At 41.8% G+C, this 18,852-nt stretch overlaps 1 protein-coding gene across 1 annotated transcript in view; it reads right to left on the reverse strand.

Annotated features, from left to right (window-relative positions):
- The window catches only part of LOC124139526, a 23,455-nt gene extending 5,524 nt beyond the window's left edge, over positions 1-17,931 (reverse strand). Inside the window, exons 1-5 of the mRNA XM_046506651.2 lie at positions 17,488-17,931; positions 1,960-2,073; positions 1,042-1,269; positions 578-764; positions 86-201 (exon numbers count right to left, since the gene is read on the reverse strand). Of these exons, the coding sequence (XP_046362607.2) occupies positions 86-201; positions 578-764; positions 1,042-1,269; positions 1,960-2,073; positions 17,488-17,662 (820 nt within the window). The 5' untranslated portion in view covers positions 17,663-17,931. The remainder of the gene's footprint in view (positions 1-85; positions 202-577; positions 765-1,041; positions 1,270-1,959; positions 2,074-17,487) is intronic.
- Between the last annotated feature and the right edge of the window lie 921 nt (positions 17,932-18,852).

The raw sequence follows: 18,852 nt of genomic DNA on the forward strand, positions 1-18,852 counted from the left end.
CACGTGCAAGTACACTAATCTTGAACGCGACGTTTAAGCCCGTTCCCAAGAGTAACAAGGTTTGATTATGTTTCCTAAGACATACCGTCATCAAGGACATCAAAGGAAATAGTCGTCGTCGAAAAGATCATCTCGATTTGCAAATCTCCACCTGTCTTGTTGACGGATTCGATTGTCTTGCAATTGACGAAATACACTCGCCTGAAACAAACAAAAAATATTGTCATGACGTCATCAATCTGAACATCAAACCTAGACAGCCAACATGTCCAGTGAACACGTACGTTTTTGTGGAAAACTAATCAAAATATAACTTCCAGCATTTTCGCGAAACATTAATCAATCCCCTCCGTCAACCCCATTTATTGTGGAGAGGCTAAGAAATCTCATGATGTGACGTCCTACAAGTGTAATGGCGAACACTGCAGTACCCCCATGCATGCTATGTATGATCGAGGGGCTGGTTGTGTCAGTGAACAGGTTGAAATGTTCCGGGAAAATTTTTCCATCCAAGAAAATAATGTAAACCTTAGCATTATATCTTTGGGTAGAATACATAAACAAAGCTGTTACCAACCCGTTAAACGCTCTGACTGTGCCTGCATTGCAGGAGATATCGACAACAGGAAGGACGGAGAACGGGGGTCCTTCTGTACTGACTGACAGAAGACCATCTTGTTGAGGTTCAGGTAAGTCAAAGGCCACGTAAACCAAACCGTCACAATAAGCTATGCCAGTCCCTTCTCCATAAACTGAGGTTAAATCTAGGCGAGAGAGAAAGAAAGAAAACAAATACATATTATGTTAATAGAAGTAACTTTTAATAGCATGCATAGTATATATACACTGCTATACGGTTGATAGTGGTAGTCCAAACATCACGGGTACGATTCCCGACATAGGTACAATGTGCCACGCCAATTATTGGAGCCACACGCCGTGACAAGGGGATGAAACTGAGGATGATCTGGACACGTGGTCGGATATCTGAAGTTTTAGTTAATCTCTTATTTGTTTGATAATAACAGCAATATGACGTACCGATATCAAGGATAACTCTTGTTTCCCCACTAGGAAGGAGCAAGCATCTTACGACGAAAGGGTCATTACTAATGTAGCAGATGGTGTAATACGAGCCATTGGATCCGTAAACTGTAAGAGCGCTGACATCTGCAAGTGTGTCTATACTTGACAGGATAGTCCCAACTGGGTCGACCACAGCAATGACAGAAGAATTGCATCCCGCAACCAGAGCCGCGCATCCTTCGTCTGTGAAACATCATTGTAAATATTTTAATAAGACCATATTCATAATTTCTTCTTTCGATAGTTTTTTCCTAATTCAGGATTGATAATACCTGTTTTGGTCGTATAGTACTGACAAAAGCAATTGGTTTCGAAGACTATCTGGGTGTGGCAAATCATTGACAGGTGTCAATATATCAGGATTTAATGATTTTGTCTAACCCAATTCTTGATGAAACTAAGTAGACTTTTGAAAACCCCAAATGATTTGAGGGGAGGGTGTTGAATGGGTGAGTGAAGAGATATGTTATATAAATAATTATTACCCATTTGCCAAATAGGGTATGCACATGCGCAGCAGCACCTGTTATTTCGACAGAAGGTGAATTGCTCCACCACATGAATTGGAAGTCAAGAAGTCACCTCACAAAGACATATAATGGAAATCCTCTGGTCTCTACATAAATACAATACAGGTACTACAATAGACAATATTAACATTATGCAAAATGTTTTCATATCAGATTGAAAAGAAAAAAATGAAGTTCGCGCACAGCTGTGAAGCGATACAAGTACATGTGATACAAGTAAAATACGTCATGATGTAAAAGTGATGGATGAGATAATGACAAGACAAGTTACAGGCCGCCATCATACAGATGGAATATTGGTAAGTGCGGCGTTACAGAATATTCACTTTCTCAATGTACTTACGCGCAGGGCAGACAGCTGGTGCAGCATTGATTACATTGATGGACTGGTTGATCAGAGAACATAACGTGGTGTTGACGTCTTCTAGTCTGTTTTCAAAGCATTCCGTATCCCCGTCTGAAAATTGATATATACAGTTGAACTCGTTATTTATATTGCAATAAACCTTACTGTATCATCAAGGTCAACAGGTACTTCAAGATAGCAGCCTTTCATGTCAAGTGGGATAACTCACAGTAATCAAACTAATCTCAGCCCTGGCACCATGTTGTAAGCTACTGCTCGAGAATGAACGCGGCCGGGGATCGAACCCCGGACCTTCCGCTCTCCGGGCGGACGCTCTACCACGTTATAAAAACCTAAGACCTGCATCAGTGGCATACAGGAATACAGTTCAAAACGGCGCTGAACCCAACTCAGTCACTTCAAGCTCAATAGATAGATAGATATTTGGAGATTTTACGAGCGCTTCAACCTCTGGCTATTTCGCACTCGGGGCAGACGGTTCTTATAAATAATAAACGTCTAGCCCAAAAAAATGTAAGTGAGGGGGGATAAAGTAATGAGAAGAGAGGTTGAGGTTTTAGTGGCCATAGAGAGCCGAGGAGGGATAAAAAGTCCTACATTAACCAAGTTTTATTGGGGTGTAATAACTAGGATAGGTAGAGTGACAGAAGTAATCACTTAAGCTGATGTGTAACTACTACTAATAAAATAAAATAAAATAAAATAAAATAATTTATAAGGGGGAAAGGGTAGTGGATATGAGTAAGTAACCTAAGTTAAAAGCAGGGGCCTAGCGTGGGTGGTGGGGGCAAGGCTGTGTGTCGGCGTGATTGGCAGTGGGCTTGTTGTTGTTGGCTATGGGTGGGTGGCTGGTTAAACGGCTATATTGTTTCTATGGATGGATAGGTGGGTTTGTGGCGCGGACGTCGGAGTAGACAATCCGCGCTACGGGTTGGAGGCGCGGACGTCATTGTAGACAATCCGCTGTAGAATTTTGAGGCGCGGACGTCGTAGAAGACAGTCCGCGCTGAGAATTTCGATCCCGATCCGAATCTAGAGTTTTGCTGTAAATGTAGGAGTTACTTCGACACTCGCCCCGTGCCGTCGTCGTCGTCGTCGTCGTCGTTGGTCGTTCGTTCGTTGATGGTGTGGTCGTGGTGTCACAGTCCTCGTGTGGTCTGGCGTCGTCGTCGTTAGTCGTATCGGATCTTTTACAGATTCTCGTCCGGATCTATGCCAGATTCTTTAACGGAATTACACCTCGGAATACACCTTGGATTACCCTGTGCTTATATTCCTACGGATTACTGTGTCCCTACTGGAATTACTGTGCCACACCTGGGAATCTCACTATGACCCACACGGTCAGATCTATCAACAAGTCCCTCCCCAGGGACCTAGTGGGAATTTTTACCCCGCTCCTCGCTTATAGGGTGTCCCACTTCTCCCTCAACGCTGATCTTACGGGGGGAACCAAGGCCTTAGTCATCACCTTTGACCTACGCCAGCCCAAAACATCCAGGGCCCAGCCCCCCTCACAACTGCCTCGTCGTTACCCCACACCAGCAAACGCTCAACAGCCACTCTCCCCCCAAGCCCAAATGCCAGCTCCAAGGGATGTAACCAATGACTCTTTACCACCAACTCCCCATACCGCCAGCAACTCTCAACCTACTAGCCCTTCTACTGTCACTCCCCAACCCCTTATACCAAGCTTATCCCCCTCCCCTTTGTCCACGCCCACCCCCATGGATGTCCCCTCTCAGGACAAAAAAAGAAAACGCATAAGCACCCCAACCCAGCCACCCCATCTAGACCACTCTACCCAAACTAATCAAAGTCCTCCCTCCCCTACCCCCCGTTTAGACCAAACTACCCAAACTCTCTCCACTCCCAACCCCCCACTCCCCCCAAAAACCACCACTAAAGATTCTCATACTTCCCCCAGGAGGCCCCCCGATCAAATCCATACTCCCACGCAAACCGACCCCCAACCAAAGCCCCCCTCTACTGAAAACCAAACTGTCCTGGACTTAAACGCACATGCTGACAAAATCTTAAATGATCACTATCTTCTCCCCTCACCACTAATGCTCCAAGCCCCTGGTATCCGCATCTACAAAAGAACCCACAAACGCCTTAATTTCACTATGATCCAGTATTTAGAACAAGAAAGATTTGAACACGAAATACTCAGCATTCAGGACCTCAACTCATTTCTCACTGACATTCAGGACCAGGGCATCCAACTTACCCCCCAATTTATAATAAACAGCACTGCCCACTTCATTAAAAAAACCAATCACCCTCTACTAGGACAGGATTTTACCATAGCTAAATACTTACTAACAGGCTCACTGGTTGCTATAACCTAAAACACTTGACCCTTGCCCATCGCCGCCCCCCACCCCCCTGTACTTAGTGCCATATCCTTCTCCCAACATCCAATACAGGATCGAGATCCAAATCACCTACTTCTAACCTACTTCTCCGACGTCCGCGCCAAAACCCGGATCACCCATACTACATAACAGACTCTCCAATTACCCAGCCATAAGTCACCAACACCCCAAGCCCATATAACAATGCTACAGCACACGGATCACCAAGCTATACTACCGTCCCTCACCCACCCCCCACCCCAGCGGATATAGACTTACGCTAGGCTTTAACCCTTTTTTCCTTATTTAATAAAACCCTTATTACTAAATAGCAGCCAAACTGCTACTCTCGCCCTGCTATGCTTTACACTATTAGGATAACCTTAGCTGATAAGTTAAACTCTATCTCTCTCCCAACTCTCTATAGGTTTCTCCCCTCCCTTTATAGTTTTTTGGGAATGGTGATTATCTTTATTATTATATTATTCATCATTTATTCCCCACCTTCCCCGACTGCGAAATAGCCGACGGCTGAAGCGGTCGTAAAACCATTAAACGAACTCGCCCCGTGCAGACGTGTCCTTCCTTGCTCGCAACCCAAGCTATCACCATGAGGGATATCGCTCTATCTCTACCTAGGGAGCTAGTCGCCATCCTGGAGCCCTTGCTGGCTTACAGGGTCGGGGACTACTCCCTACGGACTTCGTACAAGTCCAACTCCTCCACCCTCTCCATCTCCTTCGACTTAGGTCAAAGGAAAAGGCCTCTGGTCAAAGCTCCGGCCAAGACCAAGCCTAAGGAGAAAAAGACCCCGGCCCCTACCCCTGCTGCACCACGCCCGGTACAGACGGCCAGGCCGCCCACAGTGAAGAAGGCTCCACCAGTCGCCCCCATGGAGATCCAGGAGAGCCTTCCCACCACCCCTCCACCCCCTTCAGCGGCACTGGAACCCGCTCCCCTCGAATCCAGAGGGGAGGAGCCCTTTCGCACGCCGGAAGGGACAGGACACGGAAGAAAGAAGAGAAAGATAAAAAGCATCTTCTCCCCCAACTCTCCCCCTCTTCCATCACCACCAAGCAGGAACTCGGAGACCCAGACCGCCACACCACCAGGCCCGTCCCTCAACTCCAGCCAAGTCCAGACTGACCCAGTCCCGGAACAAGAGAGTGAGGTTGACGACCGTCTCCTCCTTGCACAACAGGCACAGCACATCCTGGAACAGCACGAGGTCCTCCCTAACCCCTGCTACCGGCATGACAACGGCAGTCTGTATCCCAGCAACCGCCCACGCCCTCCCTTGGTGCTGGTGCAGTTCTGGGGACAGGAGCGGTTTGAGTTTAGAGCTCTTCCTCCTGGAGAGCTCGACCTAGCCAGGAGGCTCCTGGCTGGGCACAAACAGTAGCTTCCTCGCCACTCCAGCTCGCCAGCCGACGCCGTGCCTTCCCACGCTTTGACCTCGGTCGAAGGAGATGGAGAGCGTGGTGGTGTTGGTCTGGTACGAGGTGTTGAGGGAGTAGTCCCCGACCCGGAAAGCCAGTAGTGGCTCCAGGATGGAGACAAGCTCCCTGGGTAGTGACATAGCGATGTCTCTCATTGTGGTAATGAGCTTGGGGAGCAAGGAAGGACACGTGCGCGCTGAGCGATGGTGTCCTTGAGAAAGGTGGCTATTTGTAGGTAGGTGGCTGGTGGATTGTCGGGTTTAAATAGCATCGTAATATTGTTATTGTATTTGGGTGGGAGAGAGTTGTATAGTGTTAACTGTTGTTGTTTATATTTGCTGCAGGTGGTGAATATGTGTTTTATGTCTTCTATGGTATTGCAGTGGATGCAGTTTGGGCTTGTATGTCTGTTTTGCTTGTATAGTGTTGCATTTAAGTTAGTTTGGTTGCTTTGTATTCTGTTTATGATTTTGTCTGCTAGGATGGAGTTTGTGTAGTTTTTGCATTTTGTTGTTGGTTTGATGAATAGTGTTTTGATCCATTTTTGTTGTATTATATTGTGTTTTATTAGTGTTTTTGTTTCGGTTTTGCTTGTATGAAATTGTAAAATGGGTATTTGGTCAGTTGTAGCTATTTTTGCTGTTTGATCTGCAATTTCGTTTCCTGGTATGCCTGTATGGCTGGGTATCCATACTAGTGTTATTGTTTTGTTAGCTGTTTTGAGTTTTGTGTGGGTATTTATTATTTGTTTGATTAAGTCGGGTCTGGATTTAGAGAATTTGTCTGCTATTTGTTTTATTGAGTTTAATGAGTCAGAAATAATGATGTTTTTGTTATGGTTTGATGTTTCTGCATGGCTGTAAGCTTGTAGAATGGCTAATAGCTCTGCTGTGTTTGTATGTGAGTAGTTTGCATATTGGTATTTCTTTGTGCTTTGTGTGGGTTGTGTTATATGGATACCCAGCCCTGTTTTTTTGTTATTACTGTTATATGATGCATCTGTATAGATGTGTGTATGTTCCGGCCAGTTGTCATGGATATATTTGAGTGATATTGTTCCTTTTTCTATGTTTGTGAGTTTGTTTTGCTTGCTGAATATTTTGGTTAGGGATGTGTCTGTTTCGGGGGGGGGGGGGGGGGGGGGGGGGGGGGGGTTGGGGGTTGGGGTGTGAGAGTTATATGTTCTAGGTTGTATGTTTTGCAGATGTGTTATGAAGGGTGCTATGTTTGTCTTGTTTTTGAACTTTTTTAGGGTAGCTGGTCTTGAGTTTTTGTATTTATGGAGTGTTTCTTTGTAAATGGGGTTTTGTTGTGCCCCAGCCCAATAACTAAGTATAGATTGATGGCGTTTAAGTTGGATTGATGTAATGCCTGTGATGATTTGTAGGGTATTAAGGGAGGTGCCATTTCTTGTCCCCAGGGCTATCTTAAGGGCTTTATATTGTACTGAATTGAGCTTTTTTCCCAATTTATCTGTTAAAGAGTGGAGAACCGGAGCGGCATAATCTATTTTAGCTTGTATAAGAGTTTTGTATATGTTTAATAGTGTTTGTTTGTCAGCTCCCCAGTGAGAGCTGCTGATGGCTCTCATTAGATTAATATCTTTTTGGCAGGAGTTGACCAAGTTATTGATGTGGGGAGCCCATGTAAGGTGTTGGTCAAATGTGACTCCTAGGAATTTTGCTTCTTTTTGGAATTTAATATTTTCTTTATGAAGTGTAAGTTTGGGTGTTAAATTTGGCATAAAGGATTTTTTGAAAACAATGCCGATGGTTTTTTGGGTGTTAATTTTGAACCCCCATTGGGAAGCCCAGTTTTCTAGTTTCGAAAGAGTTGGTTTGATTCTTTTTTCAATTTGTTTTATGGATGTTGATGACGACCAAAATGATATATCATCAGCGAATTTTGCTGTAATAGTATTTTTTTGGGTAGATGGGAATATGTCGTCAATGATTAGATTAAATAGGGTTGGGGACAGGATACTTCCCTGGGGGGTGCCGTTTTCAAGAATGTGGGGGTCTGATAGTGTGTTGTTTGACTTTACTGTTATGTTTCTGTTATTTAAGAAAGAATGAATGAAATTTAGAATTCTTCCATCAATGGCTTTATCTATTAATTTTTGAATTAGGCCTTGTTGCCAAACCATATCAAACGCTTTAGAAAAGTCTATAAAAATGGCCACAGTGTATTGTTTTTGTGCTTGGGCTGTCCTAACATCATGTTCCAAATTTAAAATGTGATCTAGGGTCTGTCTGTTTGCTGTAAAGCCACTCTGGTCCTCTTTTATAAGGCTATTGTTTTGTATTTTATGCTTTAGTCTGTTGTTTATTACTGTTTCCATGATTTTACATAGGTGAGATGTGAGAGAGATGGGGCGATAAGAATCAGGGTCATGTGGGGATTTCCCTGGTTTTAGAATTGGCACCACTAATGCATTTTTCCATGTTTTGGGGAGGTAGCCAGAAGTCCAAATTTGATTGTATAGTTGAAGTATTAGTTTTTGAATTTTGATTGGGACATGATTGAGAATTTTATAACTTATGTTGTCTAATCCAGTGGCTGGGGCTGTGTTTTTGTTTTCTAAAGCGGTTGGAAGTTCGTGGATTTTAATGAGTTTATTTATGGCAAGATGTGAGAGTGGTCATACATGCAGCTTTTGTAGGGCTGGTCCACTCGGGATTCATTCCGGGTCATGTGACTTCCGGAATGTATTGTACACGTGGACCCAGTTCCGGTCTAAACCACATTCGTTTTAAGATTAAAGCTTGTTATACGATTTTTTTAACAGTTCAGATATATCAATCGCGTGAGGGATACAGCCAGTTAACGGATGCCGCGCGGCTGGCGTTGTGAACTTCACGACGTTAAATAAGTAGGACGTTATAAATGAGTCGGTGGTAAAGTTATAAGCAATGCCTTCTTGGTTCTATAATGTTCTTAAAAGTGTGTTTGACAATACCGCCAACGTGTTATTTTCTTGGGTACATACTACGGAATATAAAACGATAAAAACATATTTTCGAAAACTGAATTATTCATTCATGCAGCCCATGGGCCAACTGTCGCCAATGGACCAAGACATTTTCCTTTGCTTAAATCTGATATCTTTGCATTGTAAAAATACAAAGATGTAGATATAAGGATTATGACACATAATTCAACACAGTTTGCACATAATTAACCGCCTTTCAGCGTTACCAAATGTTTTTTGCTCAAACTTCATTATTTTCATTTTGCAAAATCACTAATAAGTGACAAGAAGTATCTAGACATTAATTCGTAACTTAATTTAACCACTTTTGAGCGTTATTCAACCATTTGGCCCATTGACGAAAACAGTTTAATCATGTTGTTTAACTCCAATGTATCTTATTTAAGGACATATTACCTGAAATTAAATATGAAGGAAATGACAAATGTTATACTTTTCCATCGTCAGTTAACGCTCCTGGAAACTAGAACACACGAAAGACAAACATAGTCTTCTCTTAAAACAAGCATAGTCTTCTTTTACGACAAGCATAGTCTTCTCTTACGACAAGCATAGTCTCCTCTTACGACAAGCATAGTCGCCTCCTACGACAAGCATAGTCGCCTATTACGACAAGCATAGTGTCCTCTTAAGACAAGCATAGTCTCCTCTTACGACAAGCATAGTGCCTCTTACGACAAGCATAGCCTCCTCTTACAACAAGCATAGTCGCCTCTTAAGACAAGCATAGTCTCCTCTTAAAACAAGCATAGTCGCCTCTTAAGACAAGCATAGTGTCCTCTTACGACAAGCATAGTCGCCTTACGACAAGCATAGTGTCCTCTTACGACAAGCATAGTGCCTCTTACGACAAGCATAGTCTCCTCTTACAACAAGCATAGTCGCCTCTTACAAGAAGCATTGTCTCCTCTTACGACAAGCATAGTCTCCTTTTAAGACAAGCATAGTCGCCTCTTACGACAAGCATAGTCGCCTCTTACGACAAGCATAGTCTCCTCTTACGACAAGCATAGTCTCCTCTTACGACAAGCATAGTCGCCTCTTACGACAAGCATAGTCGCCCCTTACGACAAGCATGGGTTGCTGGAGACCAATTCTAATTCGAGACATGTAGGATACATTCGAAACGGAAAAAAATATATGGTCAGTGTTCAGAACCTCAATTTCATATTGCATCTCATGATATAAGGTTAGATCACATAAAAGCGACAAAACCCGTTTCATAATCAAAAGAAATCCATTGTACGATCCTTTCTGTATGGAATACTGTAAGGGACATTCTCGCGATCTCGCATTCTCGCGATCTCGACCTTTGGAAACGAGGTAAATATGCCAAAAACACGAGAATGCGAGATCGCGAGAACGCGAGATTTGGCCAAAATCTCGCGTTCTCGCGATCTCGCATTCTCGTGTTTTTGGTACATAGCACTTTTTGTCAAAAGTCGACAACGCGAGAATGCGACATTTGGACATGATGCAAAATCTCGCAATCTCGCAATCTCGACTTGTCAAATTAGTCCACAAAATAACGAAATCGCGAGAACGCGAGAATGCGACATTTCATTTTCTCGCGATCTCGCGTTCTCGTGTTCTCGCGTTTTAGACGCTGTCCGTGCGCATGCGTAATATCACAAGGTCAAGCGCATGCGCACGTTAGTAGTCCTTTGGTCATGCTTCTTTCATGCTCTTCATTCTCCAAGTAGCATTTAGCAAACTTATGACATGAGCTTGAAAATGCTATGTAATTTACAAACACAAAGTCTGAGTCATCTCCCGTTGTTACAGTTTCCTATGTACTTTATAATAAAACCCTCAACATGCTCAATATAATTTAACAAAAGAAATTGTGTCTATGAATGTCCAATGATGGTGAAAACATAAATGTGTCCGAAAGCTGGAAACAAAACTATTACCGTCAGTGAGTGAGTGAGTAATATTGCTTAAAGCCGCATCAGCAGTATTGCAGTTATTCGCGGCTACACTGTCAGTTACAGAAATAATCACAAGCCAGTGAGTTTCTCAATGAGGCAATTTTATACACGGCTAGAATATTCATTAAAATAAAATTCTCACAGACCAATTTGTAGCATTCGGATAAAATGATATTGTCCGATGTTGTTTTTTTGTTTTTTTATACGATACCATATTCGCTACTTTAATTAATAGATTTTCATCCGCTCCCGCCTGACAACAAAACATCCTGCCTTACATTATTCTAATGCCCATAAATTCCTAGAAATAGAAGTATCGTTAATATGAGTGTTCCTACTTTCTTTACCTGATAAAATACTCCATACACGTAGCCCTACTGAGCACACATGATGCATGCGAATCGCATCCGCCGACAGCAATTGTACACATATGCCTAAAGTAGGTCGATAAGAACAAAATAAAAACGTTAAAAATAAAATGCCTCCTGTCTCCCATGTTTTTAAAAAATCAATCAAACTGTAACTATTAATTTTATTGCGGCCTTAGGGGCGGTCGGGTAGCCTAGTGGTTAAAGCGTTCGCTCGTCACGCCAAAGACCCGGGTTCGATTCCCGACATGGGTACAATGTGTGAAGCCCATTTCTGGTGTCCCCCGCCGTGATATTGCTGGAATATTGCTAAGAGCGGCGTAAAACCATACTCACTCACTATTGCGGCCTTAACATTCAAATGACAGGCATGCTTATACTGGAAAAGTACCCCCAATATCCAGCCTGGGGGACCAGCATGACTCTGAATAAGTGAGTGAGTTTGGCTCAACACTGCTTTGAACAGTGTGTATATTTTAGTTATATCCCGGCTTGTCGGTTTAAAGGGGCACTAATCTTCTTCTCGGCTGTCTAACACTGCCAGCTGGGGCTCACCATCTGCCGATTTGCTCACTGACGCAACTGAGCGTGACAAGAGACTGGACTACCGTGTTCAAGAACACTGATTGGTTACCTGTAATCTCTGAATCTCAGACAAAGGGCGCATGTTAATTAATTTCTTTAGCCTAAACAAACGGACAAAAAGAACGATGGAAGCTCATCGGATGTCGTTATTTGGAAATACCCCAGATGGTTATAAACTGAGGGCCAAAAGAAACGTTACCAACATTAACTGATTTGCCACTTTGAAACAAAGATGCCAACCTGTTCAAAAACAGTAAAGAACACATTTCACGAATACAGCCTTCATGTTCTCTGTCGTTCTTTGCACGTGCTTTGCGGATTTTGGGAAATATTGGTGTTTTTCAGCAATTTTTTAAAACAATCTTCCCCAAATTATCGTGCAATTTCCGGGTATAAATTACGTAGGGATCTGTTCCCTATCAATGGTTGCGATGATTAACACCAACGAACATGCCAAGGCTGACCGCTGTCCAGAAGGAGAGAGCCATAGGTATGCTGCAGATGGGAGCGACACAGAGAGCGGTTGCCATTAACATAAACTGCTCCAAGATGACCATTACCAGACTGGTCTCACGTCTCCGACAGACTGGCAGAACCGCAGACAGACCACGGAGTGGCAGACCATAGGTCACGACCCCGCAGGATGATCGCTTTTTACGGGTACGTCATCTGAGGAACAGATTTCTTACTGTGACGTCATCAGATGCCAACAGCTTAAGTCATCCGGTCAGCAGACAAACAGTGACCAGACGACTACGACATTATGGTCTCCGGGCTTATAGCCCTTTCAAGGGCATGACCTTGACCCGTCAACATCGACGTGCCAGATTGACGTGGTGCAGACAACTCAGCGATGGCAACAAAGGGAATGGCGGCGAGTGCTGTTTAGTGACGAGAGCAGGTTCCAACTCTTCAAACCTGATGGGCGGACGCGAGTGTGTCGACGACGTGGTGAACGTACGGCTCCTTGTTGTGTCCAGGAGGTGGAACCTTTAGGGGGCGGAAGTGTGATGGTCTGGGGCGACATTTGCGTCATTATGATATTTGCATTTTGTTTTCATTCATTTGCTGTTGCACTGGATAGAATCAGTTTTGTTCCTCTTGTACCTGTAGGCGTGTATACATGTATATTACACTCAATGTGTAAAAAGTGATTCACTCAGGCAATTTATAAAATGTCTAAATATTTCAGTAATATAGAAATTGACTGAATCCAAGTCCAGATTGACTAACAATTTTTAAGAGGTTCAAAAGGGCTTAAAAATAGACTATTTATCCTAGTATTTGAGTGAGTGAGTGTGTTTGTTTTTACCCCCCTTTTAGCACTATTTCAGCAATAACCACTAGGCTACCCGACCGCCCCGCTAGTATTAGAAGCCCAAACTATAGAAACGTACTTTGAATTTTGTTTTCTTTTAATCCTATCATTTTAAGTCACTGGGTGATGAAATTGACCGATTTGCAGTCAATTTGTAAAATAACTGAATATTTAGGCGTTGCAAAAATTGCCTTCGTGAAACTTTATACATTTTGGCTAAACAATATACCCACAATGAAATACTATCAATAAAAGCGATACATGCGCTTACGAATGGCGCAGCACAGGTCGCGAACTAGTCTTGATATCTGCTATATCATCCGGATACTCACGGGGGAGGGTGGGTGGGGGTGGGGAAGGGGGGACAATAACTAAGGCAACAACGCGAGATTGCGACATTGGTCAAGTGTCGCGATCTCGCGTTCTCGTGTTTTTGTGCTTAATGCCTATACAGTTATATGTAACTATTTTCAAAAACACGAGAACACGAGAACGCGAGAACGCGAGATTGGTCAAGTGTCGCGATCTCGCGTTCTCGTGTTTTTGTGCTAATAGCCTATACAGTTATATGTAACTATTTTCAAAAACACGAGAACGCGAGAACGCGAGATTGGTCAAGTGTCGCGATCTCGTGATCTCGCGTTCTCGTGTTTTTGTGCTAATTGCCTATACAGTTATATGTAACTATTTTGTAAGGTTATTCGTCTCGGTAAACTCGCGTGCAACGGCGTGAACTGAGGTGCGCACCAACCATTGTATCCAACATCTTTAAGACACTGCTTATTACTGTCTACAAACTCAAAAAGTTGGAAGAATGATGTTGGATGATGAATAAAATCTCACGCTCGTGTCTTTTGACATCAAAACGACGAAATAAACCACAACGTTCATAGAAATTTCTGCTTTGCAAATTAATGCAGTTTATTTCAAAATGGCTGCTCAAAATCACGTGACTTTTGACAATGTCAGAATGCACATATTCCAAGTCTTTTGATTATACAGAAATATATATGTAGACTGGTAACATAATAAAGTCAAGAACACGCTCCCTTTCTTGCCTGTGAACTGACTGAATTTGACAAATATTGTCTGACAACTAACAGTCAAATAACCAACATGGATGCCTAATGGTATTTTTCAGAAAGATTTTGTTTGTTTGTTGTTAACGCCGCACTCAGCAATATTCCAGCTATATGACGGCGGTCTGACATCAAAATATCAACACTCGTTAGGGTGGCCAAGTCGTCTAAGGCGCCGCGATTCTCTGTGCAGAGTTGCGTCAGTTGGGCACGCCCGAAACCTATGATTGTGGGTTCGAATCCCGGTTCGCTCTGATTATGTTTCTTGTTTCACCATACCCGTTCTCGTGGGCTTCATCGAAGAGGTAAACGTCTGAGACCTGCATCACTTCGGGCTTTCCTCTCATATTAAGCTGACACGCTGTGATATAACTGGAATACTGATAAAAGCAGTGTTAAACCCAACTCTCGCACTTACTCTATAGATGACCACGCGTTTAATCGCTAAGAACATCGAAGAACGAAGCGGGATGTATTATACGATTAATCATGACCTCATTTCTGATGATTCGATTGTGATCTTGTAATTTATAACGCAGTGAGAGACGACGTTAATTGTGAGAGGGAAGTGACCGTCAGGTTGCTCTCCTTAGATGCTGAGGCATTACAATCGTAATGGCGGCTGCATGAGGACGATAAACATCCCAGTGTCACCCACAGGGTACGGGTAATTTACATGTTTGTCGTGTCTCGAAATATGAATTGTAAATAGTGTATCGTGCCAAATATATGGTGAGTTACTGAATAAATACAGCAGTTTCAAGAAAGTGGTAATTGTATTTATAATGTTAAGTGTATTTTACAACATGGACCAGGTTTATATTGTATCTTATGAGTCATGTCGGGATCGAGTTATCGCCCTTGATGAATTGTTTTTTTGTATATCATTGATTATTAAGTTCATGTTCATGTACAGAATATTGACGTATGTTTATATGAACTGAATGAATGTGTGAATATGTATGTGTATGAAACCTATGCAGTATTGTTTTTATAATGTTATTGTTTTGTACATTAAAGGATGTCATTATCTACTCTGGCAATAAACACTCACACCCGTAGCCTATGTTTGAAATTGTATTTTCCTTCACAATCCCCGGTTACAATATGACAATCGGTTTTGGGAGAAAAGGTACGTGTAATCGACCTGAGGATTGTGTGAGCATATGCGGGAAATACCCGCCTTAAATAGGGGTAAATATTTTTAAACCTTGTACATTTTATCAACATCCTTAAAGAGGCTGTACATAATGTTGATATCTCATATAATCATTAAACGACTCGTGGTTGTTGTTTATTGTACAATAAAACACTCGCCCCTCATGGTTTATTCTCCCTCCAGTGTTTTATTGTACTCCCACTCGTCGTTTATTTCTTTAACAGTGGCCCGCTCATTTATGATAACATGCGGGCGGTTTAATGATAATTTTATCCATTTAAACTATAAAATAAAGTAAAGCGGGATGTTTTGTAGTCAGGTTGGAGCGGATGAAAATATGATAATTAATTTTGTATTTCAAATTGGTCTATGAGAATTTTGCCTTTCATGAATATGCTAGCCGTGTATAAAATTGCCTCATGGAGAAACTCACTGGCTTGTGATTATTTCTGTAACTGTAGTACTGCTGGTGCGGCTTTAAGAAATCACTGACGGTAATAGTTTTGTTTCCAGCTTTCGGACACATTAATGTTTTCAGTATCATTGGACATTCATAGACACAATTTCTTTTGTTAAATTATATTGAGCATGTTGAGGGTTTTATTATAAAGTACATAGGAAACTGTTACAACGGGAGATGACTCAGACGTTGTGTATGTAAATTACATAGCATTTTCAAGCTCAAGTCATAAGTTTGCTAAATGCTACTTGGAGAATGAAGAGCATGAAAGAAGCATGACCAAAGGACTACTAACGTGCGCATGGGCCTTGACCTTGTGATATTACGCATGCGCACGGACAGCGTCTAAAACGCGAGAACACGAGAACGCGAGATCGCGAGAAAATGAAATGTCGCATTCTCGCGTTCTCGCGATTTCGTTATTTTGTGGACTAATTTGACAAGTCGAGATTGCGAGATTGCGAGATTTTGCATCATGTCCAAATGTCGCATTCTCGCGTTGTCGACTTTTGACAAAGAGTGCTATGTACCAAAAACACGAGAATGCGAGACCGCGAGAACGCGAGATTTTGGCCAAATCTCGCGTTCTCGCGATCTCGCATTCTCGTGTTTTTGGCATATTTACCTCGTTTCCAAAGGTCGAGATCGCGAGAATGTCCCTTACAGTATTCCATATTTCTGTGTCACAAGCAAGCGTGTAGGACATGATGATTGAGCTTGGGAAAATGAAAAAAAAGGCTCAGTATGTTGATGTTCCAATTCGTAAAAGGATGCGTGCAATCGCATCCGTATTAAGGGTCAAACAATTGATGTTAAAACTATAAATAATCTGGAAGAGACACAGAAAGTCGTTCACTGGACATGCTGGACATGTGTGTAATAATAAAGTGTTGTGGACCCAAGCAGATTGCTTAGCTCCTTTTGAATCAAAATACATGTATCCTTTTTACGTGTTGATTTAAAATTAAAACATATTCCGTCACTAACCAAACCACCAGCCCCAACCTAGAACAGTACATGCTCGGTCCCTAAAGTTAACACTGAAACTACAGCGGCATCCCATGCACCTATTGAATACCTTTATCCTTTGAAAACATAAACAGTGATTTACATAGGCATTCAAGGTGACCATTCTTGGTTTATCAGCACAAAACCAATTGTAAATTCGTGAACGTTTTGAACCTTCATCAGTTCGGGCTTTCATACCACATTGAACTGACAAACCCTGATATAAATAATTTTGAAAGTGGTTTAAGACGTAACTCAGTCAAGAACATAGTGAGTGAGTGATTATTGCCTATCGCCGTATTTGCACCCTTGGCCAGATCAACTGGTCATCGGAATAAAACAAAGTTGTCAAAAGCATACAAAGAGCTTCTTATCCCGTCAAATCATTGTTTTCCAATTACCAAATATTTGTGACAATCACCACTAACTGCCTTCGACTAATAGAAGAACGAAGCAAATTAATGTTTTTCAAAGTGTGTTTTTTTTCCAGTTTATTGGCCCATCATTCACTATATCATGCTTTATTTAAAGTTTTGTCGGTTTGTTGTTGGTGTATACTTTCGTGATTAAATTAATTAGTAATTTATATATTTCTCTTGTAATACTTTGTTTCTCATACAACTTTGACGTTAACATTTACTGAGGTTAACGTGTGTGTGTACATGCGCTGCTGAAAACTGCAGAATAAGGCGGTTTTCTAATTACATTGTCTGTCCAATTAGTATTAATAGACTTCCCCTATATTGTATTTCACACATACATAATTAGTTTCAAACATGTCCCTTCGAAAGAGTTCTTGACTTACCCAAACATGGGCACTGCTCATTGGTGATTTCAGAGCAAGTACGTAGTAAGGCCTTTGCGTCTTGTAGATCATTCAAAAAAGCCCCTAACTTGTCAGGAAGCTCTTCTGGCCCGGGACAAGATCCAAACGACGGTTCGATGGCAACTAGAAGACAGATGACTTTGAACATCGACATGTTGAATCCGAATGGCTGATGGCTTCAGATGCGAAATATTAAATATATTTGAAATTTATGTGGTCACGTGATTTTTTTTTTTTCGATTGGTATCATCCACATGGCAATATACTACTCACATTTTGATAGGGATATATCTTTTTATTATATACATATGAATGAAATACTGGAATTTATCAGTGACGATAGATCAAGTTATCAGTCACGAGTGACTGATATAAACAAGGTGCCGGAACTACTTTCTCCTGAATCAAAACATTAAAGAGTTATCCCCCTTTGTTAACGTCAGATGCCGACTGTACTCAACCGCAGGTGCAGAACTGATGTCTGGAAATAACATCTATGGCAATGTTAATATCACTCTTGCGCCGGACATGCTTCGCCAGACATTAGCCAAACTGGCGACAGCAGACGTACCGCCGAGGCGAGAAGCGCACGCTTGAATTTTCCGAGAATTGAACTTTCCTAATTTAATTCATGACAGCAAGCAACAATGTTTCAGTTACAATGTTCGGGGTTCTATAAATGTGTATATGTCAACTTTCATACTTACCTGTGATCAAATTTGATCAAATTTGACGGATTTTGTAAGCCTGGAGGACAGCTCAGCTGATCAGTACTAACTGTTTATGTATTCTAACGCCAAAAAATAATCGCTGTTTGAAAATGATTTCTGTTTTCATTTTAAACAGGAATGTTTAATTATGACAAACACAAATGTCCACGGAACCTTATACTCGATATGAAATAATATATTTCGCATAACATATATTAAGAGGGCTAGTTTTATTCACGAACTATATTCTTTTCGCAAACCCCCTTTATACGGCGGTAGTAAAGGGGCGACAGGGAGAACTTAGCAATTTATCAGACACTGTTTTCGAAAAAATATATAAATTGCAAGTAATAAAAATAAAACATGTATATAATAAATAGAAAATTCAATGTGTTTTCCCAAATACCACTTTTAACTAATCGAGTGAAGTGGGGAGAGTCTAGTATTTTCACTCACGAGTGAAAATATTAGACTCTCCCCACTTCACTCGATGAGATAAAAGTGGTATTTGAGAAAACACATTAAATATCCTCTATATTTTTTATTCATTCCATGTATTATGTTATTAGTCATAACAAGTAGATGTAATAGTGCGAAGTGTCTCAATATCCTTATCAAATGTTGAGTTGTATAA

This window comes from Haliotis rufescens, unplaced genomic scaffold (assembly GCF_023055435.1).
Source record: "Haliotis rufescens isolate VD_foot unplaced genomic scaffold, xgHalRufe1.0.p SCAF_1, whole genome shotgun sequence".
In the NCBI taxonomy this organism is placed as follows: domain Eukaryota; kingdom Metazoa; phylum Mollusca; class Gastropoda; order Lepetellida; family Haliotidae; genus Haliotis; species Haliotis rufescens.